The sequence below is a fragment of the Tachypleus tridentatus genome, chromosome 2, assembly GCF_004210375.1.
Source record: "Tachypleus tridentatus isolate NWPU-2018 chromosome 2, ASM421037v1, whole genome shotgun sequence".
Taxonomy (NCBI): domain Eukaryota; kingdom Metazoa; phylum Arthropoda; class Merostomata; order Xiphosura; family Limulidae; genus Tachypleus; species Tachypleus tridentatus.
Window position 1 is genome coordinate 114,858,184 of NC_134826.1, and position 24,257 is coordinate 114,882,440.

Sequence of the window (24,257 nt, forward strand, 5' to 3'; positions counted from 1 at the left end):
ACAAAAATTAAATAATAATTTACCATTCGGATAATAGAGAAGTAAACAAAGGTACTATACCTGCAAGTACATGCCTTTCTATCTACTAACATATACGAAAGTCTTTGGTATAGTCACTTCTTTGTTTTCATGTAAATTTCTGTTGAAGATCAGAGAATATGGTACTAACAAACAACTTAATTTTAATAAGCATCAACTGCAGACAACTGGCGGCGCATGCAGGACATTTAACTGATATTTTTTCCTAATCATCTGTATTTGTTCGAAATTTTTTTCAACTCGTATAAATCGTAAAATTATAAGAATAAAATTATCAACTATCGTTATAAGTGATTTGTTTCAGGACAGTACTTCAAATGAACAACAAATATTAAAGAAATAGCATAACGTAATTAAACTCCGAAAATTTTATGGTCTAAGTTAATGTGCAGATCATGACGTTATTTCAAATGAAAACCTATATGACTTGTCGTCACTTTCTTTTTCCAATTGATGAAGAGCAGACTATCAAATGTTTAGAGATAAATGTGTGGAAGTGTATCATTCCAGAACAAATCTTGTTAATAACTTCAAATGATTAGTAAATCTAATTCTATAGCAAGTTGATTCATACTAAATTGCTTTGAAAAAGTAGAGATGTTAAGAGTTCAAGAAAAAAAAATAAGAAAGAAAGAAAATTTATAAAGGCTGCTGAAAGTAACTTCAACAGCATGATATTTCATTTCTTGCTAAATGTGTTACCGTTAACAGATGTCGATAGAAAGTATTTTGCTCTTTCAAATATACTTTTTATGAACCAAATAAGAAACTGTGTTTAACTGTGAATCAAAAGTAAAGTTTAGTTGATTCTTTTGTGCATTTATATTTAAATCGTTGACTAACGAAGGTTGAGTTGACAATCACTAAAACATGTTGACTGACTTTTAGGTTTTCAGATTATTACACCTGTAACCCTTGTTTCTTAATTTTTAAAAATTGATCACTAAATCAAACTCAACATTCTAAAAAAACATCGATGTTGCAAAAATTCTACACAGCATGATATTTTAATGATCTGGACAATTTATCTTTTTTAAAAAATTATAAATTAACGACTTTAAATAAGGATCCTATGTTACTTACGAAATATAAACCTACAACCCAGTGAAATTAAAGTTGCGACAAAGAGAAAATGAGACTGTTGTCTCTGCATTTTAGTTTTTTCTGTTATTTTCTATGGGTAGGTAAATACACATACACACAAATATTTTAAAAACCTTGCTAAAAATGACTTTTACTAAAACAGAGAATAAATACAAAATATGAAGATTATTGAGCCCTCAAATGTATTCTTGTTTTGTAGATTGTAATATGAAATATATTAAACTCATATGAAATACTGTAACACACGCAATAAAATGTTGATTTCTGCACAAATCTTTGACGAAAAGAAATATAGTTTATTCAGTAGTCTTTTGAATTCTTTAACGAAATAAATTTGTCTCATGCAATTTTTAATTTGTTTTTCTGTAGGCGCACTTAACTATACACTTATTTGGATATCAATAATTCGCTACACACAAAGAAACCCTTATGGAATAAGAAGACTTTTACCTAACAACCATTTTATCCATGAACAAATCTCGACTGAGTCAAAGCACAGGACTGGCGTTTGTAATAATTTACCTGGCTTAATATGTTGAAGAAAAGATAATATTGTTATATGCAAGCTACGAAAAGATATTGATATTTTCAAAATGATCGGTCTTAGTTAATCATAAACAAGATGGAATGTAATAGATCGACAGTACAATCTGCCAATCACATAACTTGATATACTGTCACCGTTTTTAACATCCCCACAACTGAAAGTGCGGAGTGGGAGTACGTTCAGCAACATGTGCCGACCAGAATTTTGGACCCGAGAAGTGATTTTTTTAATTTATCTTACTAATGTTTATTTTGTTAATCGATACTTGTATCACAGTCATGTCTACCCTGTGCTATTCAATAACACAATATGTTTGCTATAGATGTAAGACATACTATGTCATTAACATACCCCTAAGAGAAACATCTAGTGAAATGATATCTAGCACACACGGAGACCACAGAATTGATCCGACTCAACAACTTCACCGCATTGAAACTTTTTTCGCACAGTTACTATTTCACATTGTAAAACTACACATTAGAGTGAAAATAGTACGTCAATAAAAACTGATCGACTTGGGCTACGATATGTTGGAAACTACATGGTTGTATTTCTTTAGTTATTTAATTATTACATTTTCAAATATCAAATATAATTTTGGACCACCATGTATATATTTTTTATAGAAATATAGATTTTTTTAAAGATATTCTTATGGTCTTGCATATGACAATTGTTCTCTGAGAATAGTTTCACACCTGCTTGAAGAAAATATTAGTTGACTTGTATGTTGTTTTTCTCAACATTATGTTATACGGCTTTGTTGAGGCTGCACTTAAATCTAATTTGCTTTACATGTAATATCTCTTTGTTATGTAACATATTTTAAGTATTATATATGTCAATCATTAAATACTAAAAAACAACTGTTGTTTGTGAAGCAATAAACTATTGTTTGCTATAGTGTACTAGGTACAGGTTTTACTCATTAAATGCAGGCCCGGCATGGCCAAGCGTGTTAAGGCGTTCGACTCGTAATCCGAGGGTCGCGGATTCAAATCCCAGTCGCGCCAAACATGCTCGCCCTTTCAGCCGTGGGGGCATTATAATGTGACGGTCAATCCCACCATTCGTTGGTAAGAGAGTAGCCTAAGAGTTGGTGGTGGGTGGTGATGACCAGCTGCCTTTCCTCTATTCTTGCACTGCTAAATTAGGAACGGTTAGCGCAGATAGCCCTCGAGTAGCTTTGTGCGAAATTCAAAACAAACAAACATTGAATGCAGTTCTATGTGTTATTTCATTGGTTCGTTTAGAACAATATATTTTGTATAGGCTTTTTCATTAGGCAAAACTATCTGGCACAAATTTTGCCCATAAGCGCATCTTATCTGATACAATTTTTTTCATTGATCATAACATATACGTGGTAAGAATTTTGATTATTATGCATAACTTTAGTATGTAAATAATTTAAATTTATATCGTGCATCATTTTGCCAGGGCTATAGAATCATTCTACATGAAAACCCAAATGTTGTTTACTACGTATTATGTTTCATCAATATTATTCTATCATAATAAATATTGTGCTTTTTCTACAAGGTCTAAGTTATTTACCAACATTTGGTTAATAACACCCCACAGATTATTTATTTACAGAACATTGAAATTTTTATCTTAAATATAAATCTTCTTGGGCTTCTTGCGCATAAAATGATATTCTGATAAAGATATATTTTTGTATTTGTTCATGTTCATTTATCTGTTTCCTTATCTAAGTACAGCCGTCTTCAAAAAAAAGTAAAAAAAAAGAGTAAACCAACTCCTTTATGGGTCCAGGAAGTAGCGAGATGATGAGTCAGTGTAAAATTTGCAATAAAAGAGTCGCACGTGTGTTTATTCCCAGATGCTTTTATCACTTCAATTGTCTTGTGATTTACCTCAATTATTCAATAGTTACATAAATTACTAACTATTTCAGTAGACGTTTTGTTGAATAATGATTAGTCTTTTACAAAAAGAAAAGAATCTCATTTTCACTCACGAAACTCAAATACACAGACATAAGCATGTTGTGTCACATGTGAAATATAGGTATAAAGCAAAATCTCATCCTATCACAGTACTTGGGTTTGACTAGGTTATAAGTACTTACGTCCAAGTCTTATAAAGTGAAGTTAAAGAGTATTCCTAAAAAATATTTTACATTACAAATAATATTCTTTCTTTGTAGCTTAGCTTCTGTCTTATGAAGATATGATTACTCCCTTTCATTGCACTGTGATACGCATTTTGAAAAGAACTCTGTAATTACGACCTCATTTTTTTGTAAGTCCTATCACGCTTTCTTACTCAGTGAGAAAATCTTTTTTTGAGATATGTGTGGTTAATTAACGAATTTCTGCATAAAAGCTTTGGGCAAGACATTCTGAATAAGATAATGAGCTTCTTCTCGAAACTAAATAAACGTTGATTCGACATTTTTATCCGTTATGTGTCACCAGAGGTATTGATGTCAAATAATGTAAAATTAATATTGATTGAAAAAATTTTCTTCTACTATGTGTGCATAAAAACATTATTACTAACCTAACAGTTATCAATGAGTTCTAGAATTAATGACAACAGGTTAAGCTTTTTTAATCGACAGTTCGCGTGATTAGTATTATTTAAATAAATATTTACCACATATTATATTTTTGTAATACGTCCCAATATAGTTTTCACATAAACTGTATTTGGCTTTTACAAGCAATTAATCCTTCTAATCGTTACAAAACCACAATTGTGTTGTTTTAGACGATGGATGCCGAAATTATATTTTCACTTATTGTTCTGTTTGTGTTAGAGCGAAGCCACGTTGGATGATCTGCTGGGTCAACCGCGGAAAATCGAACCTTGAATTTTGACGTCATAGTTCCTGAAACTTTTCATTTAACATCTTGAGAGTAATCCACAAAATTTAAGTTTGCTTTCTTACTAATAAATATATATTACTGAGGTATTCTTATTTTCAATAATAGAATTCATAAGCCATGATAGTTTAATATCAGTTTATGGTGAATTATTTCAAGGCAGAAAGTAATATAAAACGTTCCATTGAAATTACATAATTTTTTCAGTGGTCCAATACGCATTGTAAGAAAGGAGATTGTATTCTTAAAAAGAACCACCCCAGTTTTATTATTGCGATAGATTTCTGCCACATTTCTTGAAAAAAATTTATTAAAAGTTGGAAATCTATGATCCACTATTCATAATATTATTTTAGACACCATAATATAATGTTTATATTTAGTAATTTAAATTTTGGTTCAAGCAAATATAGGCCCGGCATGGCCAAGCGTGTTAAGGCGTGAGACTCGTAATCTGAGGGTCGCGGGTTCGCATCCCGGTCACGCCAAACATGCTCGCCCTCCCAGCCGTGGGGGCGTTATAATGTGACGGTCAATCCCACTATTCGTTGGTAAAAGAGTAGCCCAAGAGTTGGCGGTGGGTGGTGATGACTAGCTGCCTTCCCTCTAGTCTTACACTGCTAAATTAGGGACGGCTAGCACAGATAGCCCTCGAGTAGCTTTGTGCGATATTCCCAAACAATCAAGCAAATATACATAATACCTTTATAATTTAAACATAACATATTCTTTACATAAATATAGTCCTTTCTTCCATTCTTTCAGTTTTTATTGAAATGTATGATAATTAATGAGCTATATATCCTAATATGTGTATTTTGAAATGAAATAGATAGATTTTATAGCTTTATACTTTATGTGTGAAGGTTTGGCTATAGGATGAAAAAATTCTAGTGAATCATATTTTGTCAAAAATTAATTATTTTTTGTTTTGTTTTGAATACGCATATGATAACTAAAGCTCGTAAGTATTTTCAATCAGACCCAAGTAAATTTGTTTGTAACTGTATACTGAGCAACTGTAGCCAACGGTGTAGAGATCTGTCTTTTAAAGAAATTGCTTATGTACAAGCGCATATCTCTGGAAGATGCTTCCAGAAAAATCTTACAGGATGAATTTTATAAAAAACATAATGAAGAATCCCCATACCTTAAATTAATTTTATTTTGATAATTAACCCATGTTTATATTGCAGTGTTTCCTATTTAAACTATTTAATTTGAAATGTCTTGACGGTAATAAATATTCCATTTTTGTTTCTTCATTAAAGCACATGACGTGACAGATAATTGACCATCATGAGAAGGGGATTATTTTTATAATTGTTACATGGGCTGTAAATTGCATAAGTTACCTCAACAATTAAATATTCTAATGGAGAAATGACGAAATCCTTCGGGGTATAACTTTGATAAATAAAGATATGCCTTCAATGAGGTAGTGCTTTGCCATAATGAAGCAAATGAAATGGAAAGAGCAAATCATTAGCATTCACATCGAGAGGATAAAATTAACGACTATCTCATTATCCAAAACAATTGCCATGATTTTACAGAACTTTAAATTATTTCTGTTTCCTCTTTCGCTCACATGTTAATTTATGTAATTGTAATACAGCGTTGTTTTAACCGTCGGATCTTAGTAAAAACTTGATACATATTAAGAAGAAACGCATATATTTAGGATTTCTAATAAAATTGTGTATTATGTGTGTTATAATTAGCTCCGAACGAATGAAAATCGATTGTGATTACATCTTTCTTGTTTAGTTTAGTTGTATCCCATATCCATTATCTTTAATAATATAAACTGTTCACTAGGTACATGAAAATCACATTCTATTTAACAGGAATATAATTCCCATTGCACGTACAACATATACGTATTAGTTATATCGATTTTATTCTTAGTACTGTCATTGGAATTCTTTATTTTTTCACATTTGAGCTTTATATAACCGATATTATGAAATCGTCTTTAGCGTTGTATTCCTTTCCTCGGCATAAAGAATTCCATGAGTTTTCCTATTCTACTTAAATATTAAAGCAAACGTATAGGCATAATCAGTCATGAAATATTTCTCGAGTTTTTGCATTAAAACCTGTAATCGAAATATTTAAAATATTTGTTTTTAAATTGCTACTCAGACTTGGAGTTTTAGCTTAAATCATTTTGTTTGTTAACGATAATTATTAAATTATTGTTTATTTCAAATATCTTTACATCACGCAGGTTGCATGTGAAGAATATTTTGGTATTTGATATATTCAAACCCGAAAAACTCTTTATGGTACAGTTGCTGTAAGCGGACATGTCAAACACTGTATGAATTAGTCATAATCCTTCTAAAATTAGAGATGATGACCGTTCATTCACACTCGCCGTCTACGGGTACTTCGAACTAAATAGGGTAATGACTATCATAACTGAAAGCGTAGAAAGTGTTTACCGGCATATCTCGGCTTGAATCTTAGATCTGCTAATACGTTAACGTTAGGCCACAGTCCAAGTGAAATGTTATAAATTAATTAAGAAAAACATTAGTCAAAACATCAAGCAGCACAAACAATAAACGTTTTTACATTGCAAATTGATGTGGTCCAGTGAATAAACAAATATATATTTTTTGCATGGAATATCATCATAAAAATTGAAAACCGACAAATAGAAAGTGATATTTACTAGTTTATTCAAACTAAAACTTTCTATATACACGTTTTAAAACCAATTGGTGTACTAAAGTATGGTCCAATCTGATAATTTGGTTATACTTGCTCAGTAAGAATTCATATTTATTTAGATTTTAAGTATGTCCTGATCCAATTGAAAATATAAATGCGATTTTCCCTATGTATAACACTTTTGTATGTTTAGGAGTCAAATTGTAATGAGTTTTTTTATTATTGAAAAACAAAAAACGCCTATTTCAAAGTTTTCTAAACACTGTTTGTGTTTATTTTACCATAAATATTTTAATTCTAGAGTAAGAAACATCTAAATAGGTTAGTAAAACTTTGTCATATACTAAACGACAATTTTTTAAAAAAGAGTCTCTTTCAGTAGGAAGTTCTCACCCAATGGCACAACGGTATATCTGCAGACTTGACCATTAGAATCCATGTTTTGATACTTTGGTGTATATTTGTGCTTAACTACAAACAACAACTGTATGAATTCTCATGTCAATTCAACACTGAATATGATAGACCTCCTTTGTTAAAGCGCCTATCGAGTATCTTTTTTAGCAATTTATGTATGCATGTTATCCAAACATCATAAATATTAGTTTATATTATTTGCTTCTGCCTTATGACTTGATAAACCATAAAATATAAAACTATTTTACTGTATGCTTAAAACTATTTGACACACTATTCCAGTAAAGTTTTCTCAATATGAAATGTACTCGGAGAAAGACATGTTTTAAGCGGTTAAGGCCCACAAGCAGCTTATCACAAAACATCAAACACAGAATTAACTGAAGTGTGTTTTGAATGTAAAATATCATCCATGATTTAATTTAACTTGATTTTAGTTACAATGAGTCGGAGTCAAGTAGAGAAGAAACGCTTGTATCATGGGGATGAAAAGTAACAATAAGCAGTTTAATGCCACTATCCACACTGTTTTCTACTTCTAACGGTTAAACATAACCTTTTGACAATTAAATTGTGTCCCTAGTTGGGTTTATGACGGAATCATTTTGTGGTTGTCGGTTTGCTAAATTAAATACATAGTTACGTACAAAAATACACAATGGGTTATTTATATTAAGCCTACCACAGGCATCGAAATCCAGTTTCTAGCGTTGAGAGTCCCCACATGTACCGCTGTACCAGTGAAAACTACAGTAAAAGAAATATTGGTTGATTGTTTCGACTTAAACACAAATGTAAACAAGAGGTTATATGTGCTCTGCCCACCACAGGTATCGAAACCCGATTTCTAATGATGTGAGTCCGCAGATATCCTGCTATGCCAGTGGGGAGGCGTAAAGAAAAGACTATATAGGTGTAACATATTTAATCAAAGCTAAAAATTAGTAATATCTTATATCTCAACCATAGAATTAACATTTTAGATTTTATAAATTACACTTTACTCATACAAGTAGAATTAACTGTTCTCAAAAAATTTATGAAGTATAAACCTGCAACAGTTTCAAATATTTTATTTGTGAATGTTTACGTTTTCTAATTAGTCCTGGTGGGTAAGGAGTACACTATTATACATCAAATCTATTGTATTTCGTTGTAGAGAAAAAAATATATTCACCATGATGCATGATTAAGTACTTTATATTCTTGAGACCGATATATGAATAATGTATGTATTTATAACAAAAACTTATTATTTCAGGGTTTAATGTTTTAAGCTGGAAAACGTAAATCAACATATTTAAGGCTATGTTATACGATTCGCATAATTCGAATATCACATTTTCTTAGAAATAAGCCAAATTATTTTGAGAAGAATAATCATTGTTATTTTATGTATCGATATGTGGATTAATTACTGCTTTCGAAGGCGTAATTAACATTATTTTGATAAAGAATTATATTTAATTTCAACATAAACAAAGTCAACACTAGAATTAATTTGGAAAACCGAGCACAAATTCTGCTTAGTACAGGGACTAATAAGCATTTTGTTTTAATCACTATAAAGACAATCTGTTTTGCCTTAGATATCTATATACATTTATCTTTAGCAAGAAATTAGATTCCCATGATTACAGAATTACTAGCTAAGCTTTTCTTTAGTTTCCAGAATCAACCAATTCTTACTTAGAAGAACTGAAAGTAGACAAGATGAAACTAATTTCGCAGAAGAAATCATAAAAGAAGAGTACTTCATTATACGCATATATTTTAGTACTTGCATTTTTTATGAATTATCGTTTCACACGTGTGAAAAAAATATGAACTCTTTGGAAAGAAATTTATCAAATTTTTATGTTTATAGCCTTTTCCAGGTGAAGGTTTTATCAAACATTTTGCATACTTTTCCTAGAAGAATAAACCATAGAACATCTATTCACTCTTAAAACAATGTTTTCAAAATTGTAAATAGAACCAAAATTTTATATTATTTCTTCACAAAAATACTTTAATGAACGTATCTCCATCTCCTAATTACCATTTCACAGAGAATAAAACATTAATGAACACACTTACTTTTAAATCTTCATAATTATATTACACAGAGAGCTGAGTTCCAAAGAAGAAAATATCCAAAGGAAATAGATTCGAGTTATCATAACTAATTTAACCACAGATTAAAGAATTTCTTAGTTTTAAACTGAAATCTAAACTTTCTCACATAGTTTTAGATTATTCGTTTCTCTTTGGCTTATAAGGTAAGTATTTTAGTTATCAGGATTTTGTTATTCTGCATTTTTTCTACAAATCTTTACACATTAGCAGTAAATATCATATAAATAAACCTATTTATTGTCAAAATGACAGAATACAGTCTAGAGAAGGAAAAATATATGACAAGCGTAACTATGAATTAAATGTTTCGCGTTTTAGTAACTTCATAGCCTCATGAATGATATTTAATTTGAACATATTATGTAGAAATTCTTGAATATGTTCATTTGTATGCTAGATAAACATAATAATACATACAGTATATAAAATTTAATATTTTTATATTTCGAACTCAGTCTATTATTTATGTAATAAAAACAATTTCTTTCAGCATAACTTCTTAGTGAACGTAAGATGATTTTTTTTTATATTTTTATGATAATATCTCCCGCTTTTCAAAATATTAAATATAAAAATTCGTATTTAAACATCAATTTAAATACGTAACATAGGTTATGTCACATTTGACTTTTTATATTTTATCTAAGCAATAGTTTGTTTCTTGCAACTGAAGAAACTATATTTCAATCGACAAAATCGATTCACTTTAATATTTAAGGATGTAAACAAAACACATAATTCATTACTTTAAATCAAAACTTATTATATATGTTTCATAAAATTTGTTAATATAGCAGATGCAGTACGAACCTTCCTTTTTATACAATGCTATTAGGAACTATATAATAAAATATATATATACGCTTAAGAACTTTACTGAAAGAAACCCTAGCATTGCTAAAACCCTATATCATAATGGGAAGGAGCGAGTTATCTTAAGGAAAGTACAGTCATAAATTAATCATAAATATCTCTTGATTATTTCTACATACTATCAAACAGGTTGAAGCGAATCTCCAATCACCAAGTTACATAAAACCATTCTTAACTACTAGTGACCGATCATGAACAATAAGCTTAAAAGACTTTATTCAAGTAACAGTAAACTAACAGTATACATTTATTATATTTCAACTTCATTAGTAATTGAATATTATTAGATAGCTGTATTATTAAAGGGTAATCTGTGTTTATAAATTGTAATTCAATAAGTAGAAAATGTATCTTAACTTAAAAACACCAGTTACTGTAAAACATTAAACAAAATACAACTGGATTAGATATTAGGGATAAAGATACTGTAAAATATATATCCCGGGCGTTTTTTCTAATAATTTAGTAATGAACTTTTGAATAACTTCAAACGATAACGTGTTCTACGGTATTTCAGACAACGATTATTGGCTGTACAGAGTAAAAACTTTGTTTTACTCTATACAAGGAATAGAAATTTCTCCAAATATCTAGGAAAAATCCTAGACACTGGATGTTGAGAGAGATTGCCAAATCAGACCCGTCATAAAAAAACACATATCTTATTAGAATAATTATTGGAACTGTTACAGATTTCTAAGTTTAATAAACAGAAAATTTTATTGTGATATTCTTCAATTATAAAAAAAAAAAAATAATGTTTTCTCACTTCATCTGCATTAGTGAATTGTACGTTTCTACTGTATACATATGTGATTTAGAGTATTTTTATACGTTAACAGAAAAAAAAATGTTTACATGCTACGTCAATGTCGTTTCAATTGTCATGCGCTTTAATATTCCATTTAAGGGCATTAGTTAAAAAGGAAGATGTGCTGCTATGAAAACTTGGGATGTGTTTTACTCTTCAAAACGAGAAACGATCTTAATTAAAATAATTTTATCAGGATGGTATATCAATTTTGACTGTTAAATTGGAGCACGCAGGTTCCAGTTTGACAAACAGCTACTTGGGGATCTCCCATACTATCACCATGCAGCAAATTAAAAAATGACCACTTTGTATTGCTAACACAAAGCTCTAAGGACAGACACGAGAAAGTTAGTACACATAAATTTATTATTTCTTATTAAACGTAACTTTTTCATCTTTCTACAGTTTGTTTTTGAGTTTGCAATTAGTATTACAAATATATGAATTCTGCTCTAAACACGAGCCTGTGGTTGTATAATTCCTTTATTTATTTGGTTGGAGTATGATATTTTATTCAAGACCTTTTGATGAATGAAATGTATGACGTCTAGTATGAATCTCGTCAAATATATCTAATATTGTTGGTTCCTTCTGACCACTAGAGAAACCTATGTATACAATTTTCTGCAGTATGTACTGTTGAAAATAGTGATACAAAACTGTTTAAGCCATTAATTTTTCTCATAAATTTCTCTTAACCTATTTTTAAATTTAACAAAAAACGTAAAGGGTTTAATTTCATGATGATTGAACTATAAGTTCGTTTGCAATCTCACTTTTGTTTGAGGTTTACTCACTTTTTCGAAAGATACTTAATTTTTTTAATCTTCTAAGTTTCAAGAATATCAATATTTTTTTTCGTTTAAAACAAATAGAAACACATATTCAGTGCAAATGACAAATTCAGGGTGAAAGTTCACAACATATAAAAACTCGATATAGAAATGGGGAATAAAATGTCCGTTTCAATCACTAAAACACAAAGTTTAAGAGGTAGCACAAACTTACTTTGCCATTGAAATAAACAATGTTATTTACATCAAGTACACAAGCTCACTTTACAAAGCACCTTGAGAACGAGAATACCATCATACTACATATTATAAAGTAGTAAGACACTACACAAAAAACTGACTAGCCACAAACGAATGAGTTAAATTCCCTTCTCGCACAGCTTTGACGTTGAACTGTTGCAAAAAGTACCTATCATCTTTCATTATCACGTTTGTCTTCAGTTGGACGATAAGGCTCTCGGCCCTCTCGTGTGTCCTCCCAATGACCAGGATTCAAAAAAGTATTGTCACTGGGATACTTGAGCATGTGAGGAAATGTTGGCGCTGATCTTCCTTCCGAAGTGTATAAGTTAGGCAGGCTCTGTAGCACTTGGCTATCGGGTTGTACATCAACGCTGAACGAGCTGTCAAGGTCGGGGCTAACGGAGGACGATATTTCATACCGTTCGTGCTCTAGGCTACTGTCAGACAAGTCCAAGTCCATAGGGCTACTTATTCCGCTATAGAAAACTTGGGAGTGTAAATAGCCTTTTGGAAATAAAGGACCGAGATGATGTGTGCGATGAGTGCCTAGAGAAGGAAACATAGCGGAGCTTTCAAGGGCGTGATCGCAGTATTTGGATACAGATTCAATTTTATGCATATTTTTTATTGATCTATTTTCATGTTGTGAGAATTCTTCGTCATTATTTCGTCCTGCTAATGGATTATTATGTTTTATTAGAGAATCTGCTGCCACGGTATCATAAACATGATCTATGCGTGATGCAGACGTGACGCAAGAGTGAGAAGAATAAATCTCTCTTTGTTGAAGTCGATTTATAGTAGTATTTATTTTTTTTCTTGGGTTTTCCCAGAATGGGGAATTATCAACCGATGAGGAATCACCTACAAATGTAGCCTGATCTACAACAAGAACACCTCTCTCACCCTGATTCCTTGTTCTGTAGGAAGAAGCCGAGAGCCAGTTTCTCAGACAAAGATCATCAGTTTGCAAACCCACCATGGGAATAAATGGGAGATCTAAAATACGCAACAACAGGGCTTAAGTAGTGTTAAACAAAGACAATAACTATAATGTTAAATATTAACATAAGCATTAACACAAGGTCCTAGCATAAGTTTAACTTTTAAAAAAAGATCTATTTATAAAGTTCCACTGCAACTCTTATAATAATATCCAAATATCAGACTATAAATCGTCTGTTATGTAAGGAAATAACTGAAAATCATTTAACACTTTAGCTAATATATTTATTTTTAATAAATTTTTAAAAAGTTTATTTTTAATTTTATCATAATTTGAAGCTATTAAGTATTAATTCAACTTTAATGTTAAAATTAAAATGTAATTAGAAATTAAAAACTTCAAATAAGCTTTAGTTTTTCAAATGAAATATATAATTTACAAATCAATAATTCAGACTTAAGCCTTTAAAAAGCTAAATTCTAAAGAAAAATTTATCCTTTGTCAAAAGCCTAAACTATAGGTACTAATTAAAGTTTAATCTTGAACAAAAGCTTAACTATAAATTACTAATTCAATGTTAAGCATTAACTTGAGCAAAAACAATGTACTAGATTAACTTCGGTTTTAAACATAGACCAAATTTCATGAAAACTAATTTAATGTTAACTTTTAAAAGTAAAATTATACTTCTTTGTAATAAGACCGAATAATAAGACGCCTTCTCAGCACTAACCTTTAAACGACAGATAATTTTAAGACAATCACACTATGATATTTTTCACAAAACTAACTAAGGGCACATTACATATTACTTTTACTCAGCACTAACCTTTAAACGACAGATAATTTTAAGACAATCACACTATGATATTTTTCACAAAACTAACTAAGGGCACATTACATATTACTTTTCGCTGTTTAGCTAAGTTTTTAGATGTTTCCTGAAGTTTACCATTTATAACAATATTAACCCACAACTAACGAAAACTTTGTTTGTTTGTGTTCAAGCGCAAAGTTCATAACGGGATATACATCGAAACCTAATTATCAGCACCTTCAGCCCACAAACTTACGGTTGATCCACCTGGAGAAGAGAGGTTAAAAATAAAACAAGCAAATTTATAGCCAGAAACAAATGTTTTTTGTTTTAAAATGGAGCGTAACAACATGGTAAACGCTCAACCAGCATTTAATGTATATTTTAGCAATAAAGAAAAAATCAAACTATACTTTAAAATTGGATTTGTCTAAAAGCATACTATCATAACTTTAAATTAAGTAAAATTTTGTAAAAAATGAAAACTAAATTTTCACTTTTGGCATGAGGCTATAATGAGTGATAAAATCTGACTTCAACTTATGATGCGCAATGCTCGGACGACAATAATTAGCTAGTTCGATCTCAGAATATTAAAGATTGTATTGCTTATTTAATATTAATTGGAATTAATCTGAACTATTCATGGTTATTCAGATATTCCTAACGTTAACATAAATAAATCAGATCTAATTTGTGTGCTTGACGCTGCCGAACAATGATCTGTTACATAATGTGATCGCGTATATAATATGACAAACTGACCAGATTAGAGCTGAGAAATTCATATTGTCTTAATAAAAAGGTAGGCCCGCCATAGCCAGGTGAGTTAAGGCGTTCGACTCGTAATCTGAGGGTTGCGGGTTCGAATCTCGGTCGCACCAAACATGATTGCCCTTTCCTCTAGTCTTACACTGGCAAATTAGGGACGGATAGCGCAGATAGCCCTCATGTAGTTTTGCGCGAAATTTAAAAGCAAACAGAAACAAACAAACTTAATAAAAAGTACAATTTACTTAAAAAAAAACATTTCAGTGTTTAGTTTCACCACGAGGTAATAAAAGTAAGTGCATTTCAAGCTACACGACTCACCTGGTGTGATAGAATTCACGATAGCTGAACTGGTATCCCATGTTTGATGGTCCTTCAACAATCTCCATGACAGATGTGGTAACTATAAATTAGTTCAGGTTCTTTTAGTTTAAATACTCACCTAATAAACGAGTTAACCAGTTTAAAAATAACCTCAAGGATTCCCTGGAATTTGGTACGCACCATAAGGATTTTCTCTTGATAAAAAGAAAGCTTTTCTTTGAATGCAGAGACATTTTTATCTGAGAGACTTTAGATTACATTAAATTACATCTGACTTGTTTTTATTTCAGCAAGACTTTTTGAAACATAACCATAACTACCAAAAGCTGAGAAAGTATACGGAATATACATATTTCTAAGAGTGATGTTATCTTATGGAGCTTATCTGTTTAACTAATGTTTACTTGTTTCACACTATATTTTGCAACATATTTTTAAAAGAAAGCAAAAACTACAAATAACATTATTACGTTATTGAAATTATATACATATATATATATTCAAAGCATAACCAAGTTCAAAAACAACCTATCTTTTTATTCATACTTTAGATTTCCATAGGTTTGTAGTGATTTCCTAGTTTTAACACTGCTCTTCGGCCAACGGTTCTTCTTATAGTGCTAAACAATTAAAGTCTTCCACTCTTTAATCTTAACTTGTAATTCTGGGATATATGACATTTAGAACTTGGCGGTGCTTTGAATATTTGTATACATTTATCACTCTCGAGAAGGTCACACACCTTTGCAAACATACATATATTTCATATTTTGAACATATTTATATGTATATAATTCCTGCTACAAAATACTTAATATACAATAAATTTAGTTAAACGTCAACATTAATACCAAGGAAATGCCTATTAATATTACTGCGACTTAATCAACCTTTGTGGTTCAAATGAGCGAGTAAAACCATAGAAATAGTTTTACAGTTTTAAAATCAGTTGTAGAAACAGCGCAATAAAATATTTTTAACAACTTCTGAACTACAATATATTGTACTTTTATAATAAACACATCTTTATTTTTATTTTTGTTTTACTCGCACAGCAAATATAGATGACTTTCAGACAAAAATGTGATGAAATAAAGATCATATACTAGTTGTTTTTAACTATAGAGGCTAGGTTTTCTATGACATGTTGTACTAAACAGACAAGCAAAGCATCACATTAGTGACAGAAAGTCTGTTTGTTACGTTTTGAATTTCACCTAATCCTCGAAATCTGTCAGGCTTAACACCATTGACGTGAAATAAAAAGAAAGACAAATAATACCTTGTTTTTTTCTATCACGTATTTTAAAAAGGTATCAGAGTTCTAAGAGCTACGGTTGAAAACAACGTATGGATATAGAATTAATTATATGTAGCAACGTTTAAGTGGTGCGCTCAGTATAATCCTGCACTCTATTTTATACATTTATTTCGTGATGACGAAAAAACCCACTAGTAGAGAAAATTATATATGTAAAAACGGCTGGTATGAGTAGATAAAGCACTATGTAGAGGAGCAAGCAACGTTGTTCGCTCCTCTACATAGTTCTTTCTCTATCCATACCAGCCGTTTTATATATATATACATTTATTTGTTATATTTTAATCTATTTTAAAAATATGTCTTTACTATTACCTCACTGTGATGCGCAATGAAAAATGATCTGACGACATTTAAAATGTTTTTGTTACTTTTAATCCATATTTTAAAAAATAAACAAATCATTAAAACTTAATTTTCAGAGGTGACTATAAAGTCTCACATATAAACTAATTATTAAACATTGTTAACACCTGATGTATATCCTTATCTCATAAAATTAAAATGATTGATTAATCATTCTAATGATAAAGTTTAAACAAAAATAATATTCGTTGATCATGCAATAAAATGAACAAAAATAAATAAGAGAAAGTATAAAACATCAAATTAATATAGCGTACCCAAAGTGAAAGTGATGAGATAAAAAAGAAAAAAGGGGTGCTGTAATGTATCAGAATGCAGTAACAAAACAAACATGTGCAAAGGTAGGAAGTGTACCTGAGGACAAAGAAGTAACAGAAGTAGGGGTAGGAAGGACAGGACTACCCACACTATGATGGCCACTGATAGACGGGATTGGGGCTGTAGACATTAATCCGTTTGTATGGACATAGAGGCTTGGCTGGCTGTCGTGTGTCTTTGATTTCTGGCAGCAATTTGGCAGCCAGTCATTTTGATGGTGATTTTTCCAAAAGACTTTTCTTACCTACGTGGTAAATATCAGTTAATTAATTAGTTGAGCATTTATCACCATTACAGTGTGTTAAACATGTTTTTTTCTCCCATAATTTGATATTCGCTTTGCTATCCTTTTATTATTCCATACGTGGGTTGCTATGCGTTAAATACATTTGTTGTTGTTATTGAACGCTTGTTTTGGTATCAGCTGATTTGCTCTGTTGAAAATAAATGTTTATTTTTCTTTGATATAGATTTATATTGTACTAATTTAAAGATTTTAAATTTATTTCATTGTTTGTTTGTAATCAAACACAATGCTGTTCTGCTCACTACGGTATCAAAACCCAGATTCTAATGTTGTAAGTCCGCATACATGCAGCTATACCACTAGAGACCTTTATTTTATTGTTTGATACTTGATTTATTTACACTGAATCCATTTCTAAGTTTACACTAAGAGTATTTTAATGTAGAATTATTTTTAACTTTTAAAACTTCCATTAGAAAAACTAATTAACTGTCTCAGTGCATACTAGCATACACATAAACATGGATTGCTTCTTGTATTTAGCAAAAGGTAATGGAGATATAAACAGTATTTGGCTAAACTTTCAAATTACCGTTATGTACCCTTATATTTAATCCAAATAAAAACACAGGAAAATTGGCTACATAACTTCAATTTATTTATTTTATATTTTTACTGAAAAAATAATATATCTTTGTAAATATTACACGTGTCTAAAAAAATTACTGCAAAAAGTATCTAACGCCCAATGGCTTATATTTACATATATAATGTATGATATATTCCGACTGTAGTATTTCACTCCGCTTATGACTTATCTCTAAAACCTTCATTTATTGCCGAAATTACCGATAGTGTATATACAAATACTTTACATTGTGTGGAAACTAGAGCTCATACCTCAGGATCTCTTAAACAGAAGAAGATAAATATAAGCAGACCCTGGAGACAGTTGAGGACGGTGAACAAATACGCTGACAGAGAAATGCCCTCAAGCAAAAACCACAAAGCTAAACTCCATGTAAGACTTAAAACTAACAGGATCAAAATATCTTCTCGGCACCACATCCTGAAAGGATAAAAACTGGTAAAACAAACATTTATAGCTTTAGTTGAGACTAGTGTCTTGGTATTCATCTACTTAATACAATATGGAGGATCAGACTTCTAATTCGGAAATTTAACCATTTATACACGAATAACTTATTTTACGATATTTCTTTTCGGTTTCAAGACCAGAAGGATTACATTTTTGAACGTCGAAATACTTTAAATAAACGTTTATTGTTACTTGATAAAAATTTCATTTAAAGGTAGTTTTTCTTCTTTCGTGAGATATTTGCTTTTCAAATATCTTGGGATTGCTCCTTTTACTTTTATATTTGTAAAGAATACGACTTTTAAAGAAATATTAAAACAAGTAGGTTAATAGGTTGCAGCGTTCACAATTTTCTCCCCGTTGTTTTTGTACATCGGTTGTAATGCTTAAGAGTCCAGATAATTTCATTAGGCTAAGGGCAGTTTAGTTTACTTTGTGTAGCTAAAGATTGTTATTTATTTTTAATAGAGCTAATAAATTGGCATGGATATCATATGCCGAATGCTGCCATGTCATATTCTACTATTCCAGGTGTTCTAGTTAGTATTTTTTAACGTTGTTCCAAAGTAAAAATATAGGTTATTTGTGCTTTGTATACAAAAATGATATAAAGTATATTTTTACTGAAAACTTAAAATATAAAAACGAACTGAATAATAGATATGCTATTCGTGTTTCAATCAAAGTTTCTAAAATTACCAAAATGAAATATGAACCACAAAGCAAGTATTTTAAAACATGAGATGAATTATGCAAGTTTAAATCAGATTTATTCGAAAATATTTCTATAACAATAGATTTTTTCAGCTCATAGAAAAAAATGGGTCAAAGCACTATTATAGCAGAAATAATAAATCGTTGGAAAAATTACTGAATAGTATTTTAGATACCTTAAATTATTATCTCTTTTTTTTAATCCGTTTCTTTCTATCAAAAGTAAAATTCAACTTTAAGTTAACTGAATAACATGAACTCTTTTAAAACTACTGGTTAACCTGCAGTGAATTTCTCTCATAGTCAAACAAATATTCTACAAGTTAACATACATCATTTCTAAATACATATGGGAATGTTACTATAAAATTTAATTTTATTCCAGTTATGAATAATGTACAATTAATTAAAAACCTATCGTACATTTTGAACATCATAAAAACGTTTACAATAGAAACTGCAGCGAATATATTTTTTTTCGCCCATTCAGTCAGATACTTAGACGTAATGCATCACTTGTTTTCAGGAAAATCTGACATTTGTTTAGTTTCTTTTAAGTTCACACTCGTCTTAAACCTGCTTCCACATCTTAGGAAAGGATGGTCTTTTGACACAAATTATATAATGTCATTATATACGTTACTAGAGGGAGAATCGAAACACAATTTTATTCTTGGAATAGCGTTAATAAATGACTTATTTGTTTAGCTAAACAACCATTAGTGTTGACCAAGTTTTTCTGTTTGGTATTTTTAATGCAGCTATTATACGATTTTGTTCATTTAAAAAAAACAAAAGCGATGAAAAATAATGTTCATACGAAACTTTCAATTGTCGATATAATAATACATGCATGTATTACATATATATTTTTAATTCTGTAACATTATAAAAATATTAATTTCAGGCACTTGTAATAATTACTTTTACTGTTGAATATATGTTTTGTATTTATAAATCTTGATAGTCTTACTTTATCAAATCCTTTATTTGTTGTTTACAAGTAGAGCTCTGAACATAATGTACACAAAAGAAGTTTTCTACACTAATTTGGTATCATTCTGCTATACTAACAAATCTCTGAAAATTCTTGATAACGAGAAACCCACTTGAAGTAATGATGCATCTCAGGTCGGGTGATATGAATATTAGCCTAAAACTGACTTAAGAAGGTCGAAACGTTATATCTCTCCTGTGATACACATCTCTGAAATATTACTAAACAATTCTACATAGGAGAGTTTAAACAGGCAATGCTACTACATCTGTCTAATGGCAGTAGATCATATCAGGATTCATCCGTCCAGTTACGATGCGATAGGCATATTACTGGTTTAGGAACTATATATCATCATTTTTGAAAAAAAAAACAATTGCTATGTTGTAAACCAGACTAAACTGGTGAATTGTAATTAAGCCATTTACAAATCACGTTCTTAGGTTAACAATTAATAACACATTAGCTATTTATTTTACCATTAGCTAATATTTACATTTATTAATGATAATGGTTGTAAGGGAGGAAAGAGCGTTAAGAAAACAGTTAGAGGAAACAAAAAATTAATGAATATAATAGATATTTCTTACCTTACACTCGACCTTCCTGTTTCTTCTTTACTCTTTATCGTAAGAGCATTTTGCGCCTTGTAGCAAACTTTGCACAGAATTAGAAAGTAGAAAGTAATAGAGGCCTGCAAGTATAAGATATTAATAGCGATATCAAATGTATACTAAACTAGTTTCACACTGAGAGCACCCTTTATGTTAGATGCTAGATAAGGTAATTAATTAAAATCAGTGTGTTAGTAACAAAACAATAGGCCGTGACATTTTACTTACAATTAACTGTACTTTATAAAAAAACAGGATTTTTGAATGAACTATATTAATGATTACTTAATAAATTCCAAACAAGAAAACAAGTGTTTATACTATTTTTCTCTATTTACATTTATTTCTAATCGATGTTCAAAAGCATATACTGAATATTGTGGAACAATCTGAAATGTAGAAAACCTCTTCAGCCGGAACGAACAGCAGTCCGTAAGTACTCACCACAACGAAGGCCAGAGTCGGTCCTACGAAGCTAAATACGTAATAATTCTTAATGTTCAGCCAGCAGAAAGACAATGTACCGTAACTGTAGGGATCAATAACAACCGAAACCCCTACGACGATTACAGGCAAGCCATAACCAAGGCTGTAATACCACCACTTCCAACGGGTCTTCTCGGCCTTAAACACATCTAACACCATCAGAAAAAGCTGAAACGATTCCAGGAACGTCCAGGCAAAGACAACAAGGAGAAAATAATGGAGAAGTCCTGCTATTATTCCACACGCAATTCGATTGGTGATCTGGTCAATTCCACCCACAAAAACAACTTCAGTCAGAAACAGACACAGGGAGATATTTTTATGGATTGTATTTCGAACCCCTTGTAAGTTCCTGAAAAACAAAATTAAGACTTTTTGGGTTGTTCTTCACAAATTTTACTCATTAAAAACATTATAAAAAGCACATATTATAATATTGTGTTTTCAAATTAATCTAATATATTTAGTTATTAACATAAAAACTAATATTTTCAGTTTTTTCTTGGAACTTTTTCCGTATTCTATTCCAAAGAAGACAAAGCATGTTATGTCAAAAACGCTCATCCGTAAAGTAGTTATGTTTTTTAGAACCACAAAACGCTTTATATATTATACGTTATTATAAGATATTTTTGGAACAAATCTACACATGACTATCGGCATTGTAAGACCGGAAAGGTATCAATGTCTTACCAGAGGACACACTAGGATAACAAAGTTTTAGATTACAAATATAAAAGTAACTGAATTTTTTAATAAGTTAGTGAAATATTTTAATCAATTTTTTATTTTTATGGAAATTCTTAATGAAAGTAGTAATTTTTAACACGATCCAAAATTAACCCATAATTACCAATAGTTTTAATTAAAATATTACATATGACTGAATAAAGCCTGTACTGCAAGCGAATAATACAAGATTGTTTTAAAATTTAGTTTTGATGACAGATATAAAGACAATTTTCTTTCAAATGACTTCTTACTCAATGTTAATAGACAGACAGACAAATAGATAGATAATTAAATAGATTCAACTTTGTTGTATGGTCACATAAGCATCAAGGATTTTACTATTTTAAACTCTTGGAAATATTTTGTGCTTTAAAGAACAACCTTACCCCCTTCATCATATTAATGCAGTTTTTCAGTTTCTTGGAATCCAAACATTTTAATTACAGAGTGCTATTGTTCATCTACTGTTCAAAGTGTCAAACCATAAAAGTGTATATTACACTCACTAACAGACCTAATGATTGTTGTTTTGAATTAAGCACAATGCTACACAATGGGCTATTTATGCTTTGCCCACAACGGATATCGAAATCCTGTTTTCAGCGTTGTAAGTTCGCAGACATACCGCTGAGCTATTGGGGGGCAGACCTAATGAAATATTGAAATTGAATACATTTTTTAATATTCTCCAACCGCCAAATTCATAGAAATAAAAAACGGAGCTTCCAGAGTAAAGACACACGCATAACATTCAGTCAAAACTTACCTTAGAAACTGAAGAACCACAAAGGTGAGTAACAAGAAAAGTAGTGCAAAGGCGCAGCCAACAGTAATAACGATACGAAATGCAACACCTTCCGTTTTTGTCTGAAAAAGGAAAAGAAATTTGTGAATGAAAAATATTCATCTCACATGTTTAATAAAAGTAAAGCATATAATCTTATTCTTAATATTATTAAACATATTTAACTTTAAATTTAACTTAAACTTTAATTTAATTCAAACTTCTAGTGCCTCACGTGACATTGCTAGAAACTTAAAACTACATAACAAGCAAGTGTACTTCACATCACATATTCCTTTTCCTATTTATAGTTAGTTGGTTTAGAAAACGTGGATTGTTTTAATTTGATTTTAATAATTATGAAAATTTTTCTTCAGTGAAATTAAATTAATATTATTAAGTGCATTTTATTTTTTTTACACTTGTAACGATTTTCCATTATCTGCTTGTTGTGAAAATTTAAGACTAGCCTAAATTTTCTAAGCTGATATCTAATGGTAATTTACTGGGGTTACGGACGAAAATTCTGTTATTAAATATATTTTAATCACTACAGGCTTTAGTTTTCTTAAGAATAGATTTATGATACTAAGTTTTTTAATTAATTTTATATAAAATTAGTTTCATTAATGCGTAGTTGTTTTTACTTTGTGATCTAATTAGCTTATTTTATCGGAAGCTCTTAATAATTGTACAAAAATAAAATTATTACAAATAAAATGTTTAAACTTCACCAAACGAATTTTTTCCAATACTTTGCTCAATACATTTCTTTAGTACTTCAAGGGTAAACGGTTTAAAAATTTACACCATTCATTTCTCACCTGACTTTCTGTTATCTCCATTACTACAGCAAAATTAGTAAGGTGGTTGCAAGAACATAGTGTGTGAGTGATGTTTGTCTTTCTTACCCAACAACCTTCTGTAGACCATTGGCTAGAACAGTATAATATTAATCATAATAAACGCATTCACGAATACAGCAAAATATCTAGTATGTATTTAAATATATATTATTATCATTAAAACATATTTTAAACCTCGGTAGGAATTAGCATTACTTTATATTAACTTTTATATCATTCTACAAGTAATAATGTTACGTAGGCAAGTATCCGGATGTATTCATAAATTTGTCTATGAGCTGTTCATTTTCTCTGAAGCTCTTAAATTTTATATGGTGATTGAAACAACTGAAAAGACATTATTTTTATGCATTTCAAGACAATGTA

The 24,257-nt window shown here is 30.2% G+C and overlaps 1 protein-coding gene across 7 annotated transcripts in view; it reads right to left on the reverse strand.

Moving 5' to 3' along the window:
- Positions 1-7,221: 7,221 nt before the first annotated feature.
- Positions 7,222-24,257, reverse strand: part of LOC143244882 (latrophilin Cirl-like) — a 126,123-nt gene continuing 109,087 nt past the window's right edge. For 5 of the 7 annotated variants that reach the window (XM_076490346.1, XM_076490341.1, XM_076490343.1 and 2 more), the window contains 8 exons: positions 23,850-23,961; positions 23,008-23,108; positions 21,468-21,861; positions 21,000-21,103; positions 18,500-18,668; positions 17,441-17,596; positions 15,345-15,426; positions 7,222-13,488 (listed from right to left, as the gene is read on the reverse strand). In XM_076490346.1, the coding sequence (XP_076346461.1) occupies positions 12,659-13,488; positions 15,345-15,426; positions 17,441-17,596; positions 18,500-18,668; positions 21,000-21,103; positions 21,468-21,861; positions 23,008-23,108; positions 23,850-23,961 (1,948 nt within the window). In that variant the 3' untranslated portion in view covers positions 7,222-12,658. Of the gene's footprint in view, positions 13,489-15,344; positions 15,510-17,388; positions 17,597-18,499; positions 18,669-20,999; positions 21,104-21,467; positions 21,862-23,007; positions 23,109-23,849; positions 23,962-24,257 lie in introns of all 7 variants that reach the window. The other 2 variants (XM_076490347.1, XR_013025372.1) reach the window with 2 other exon arrangements.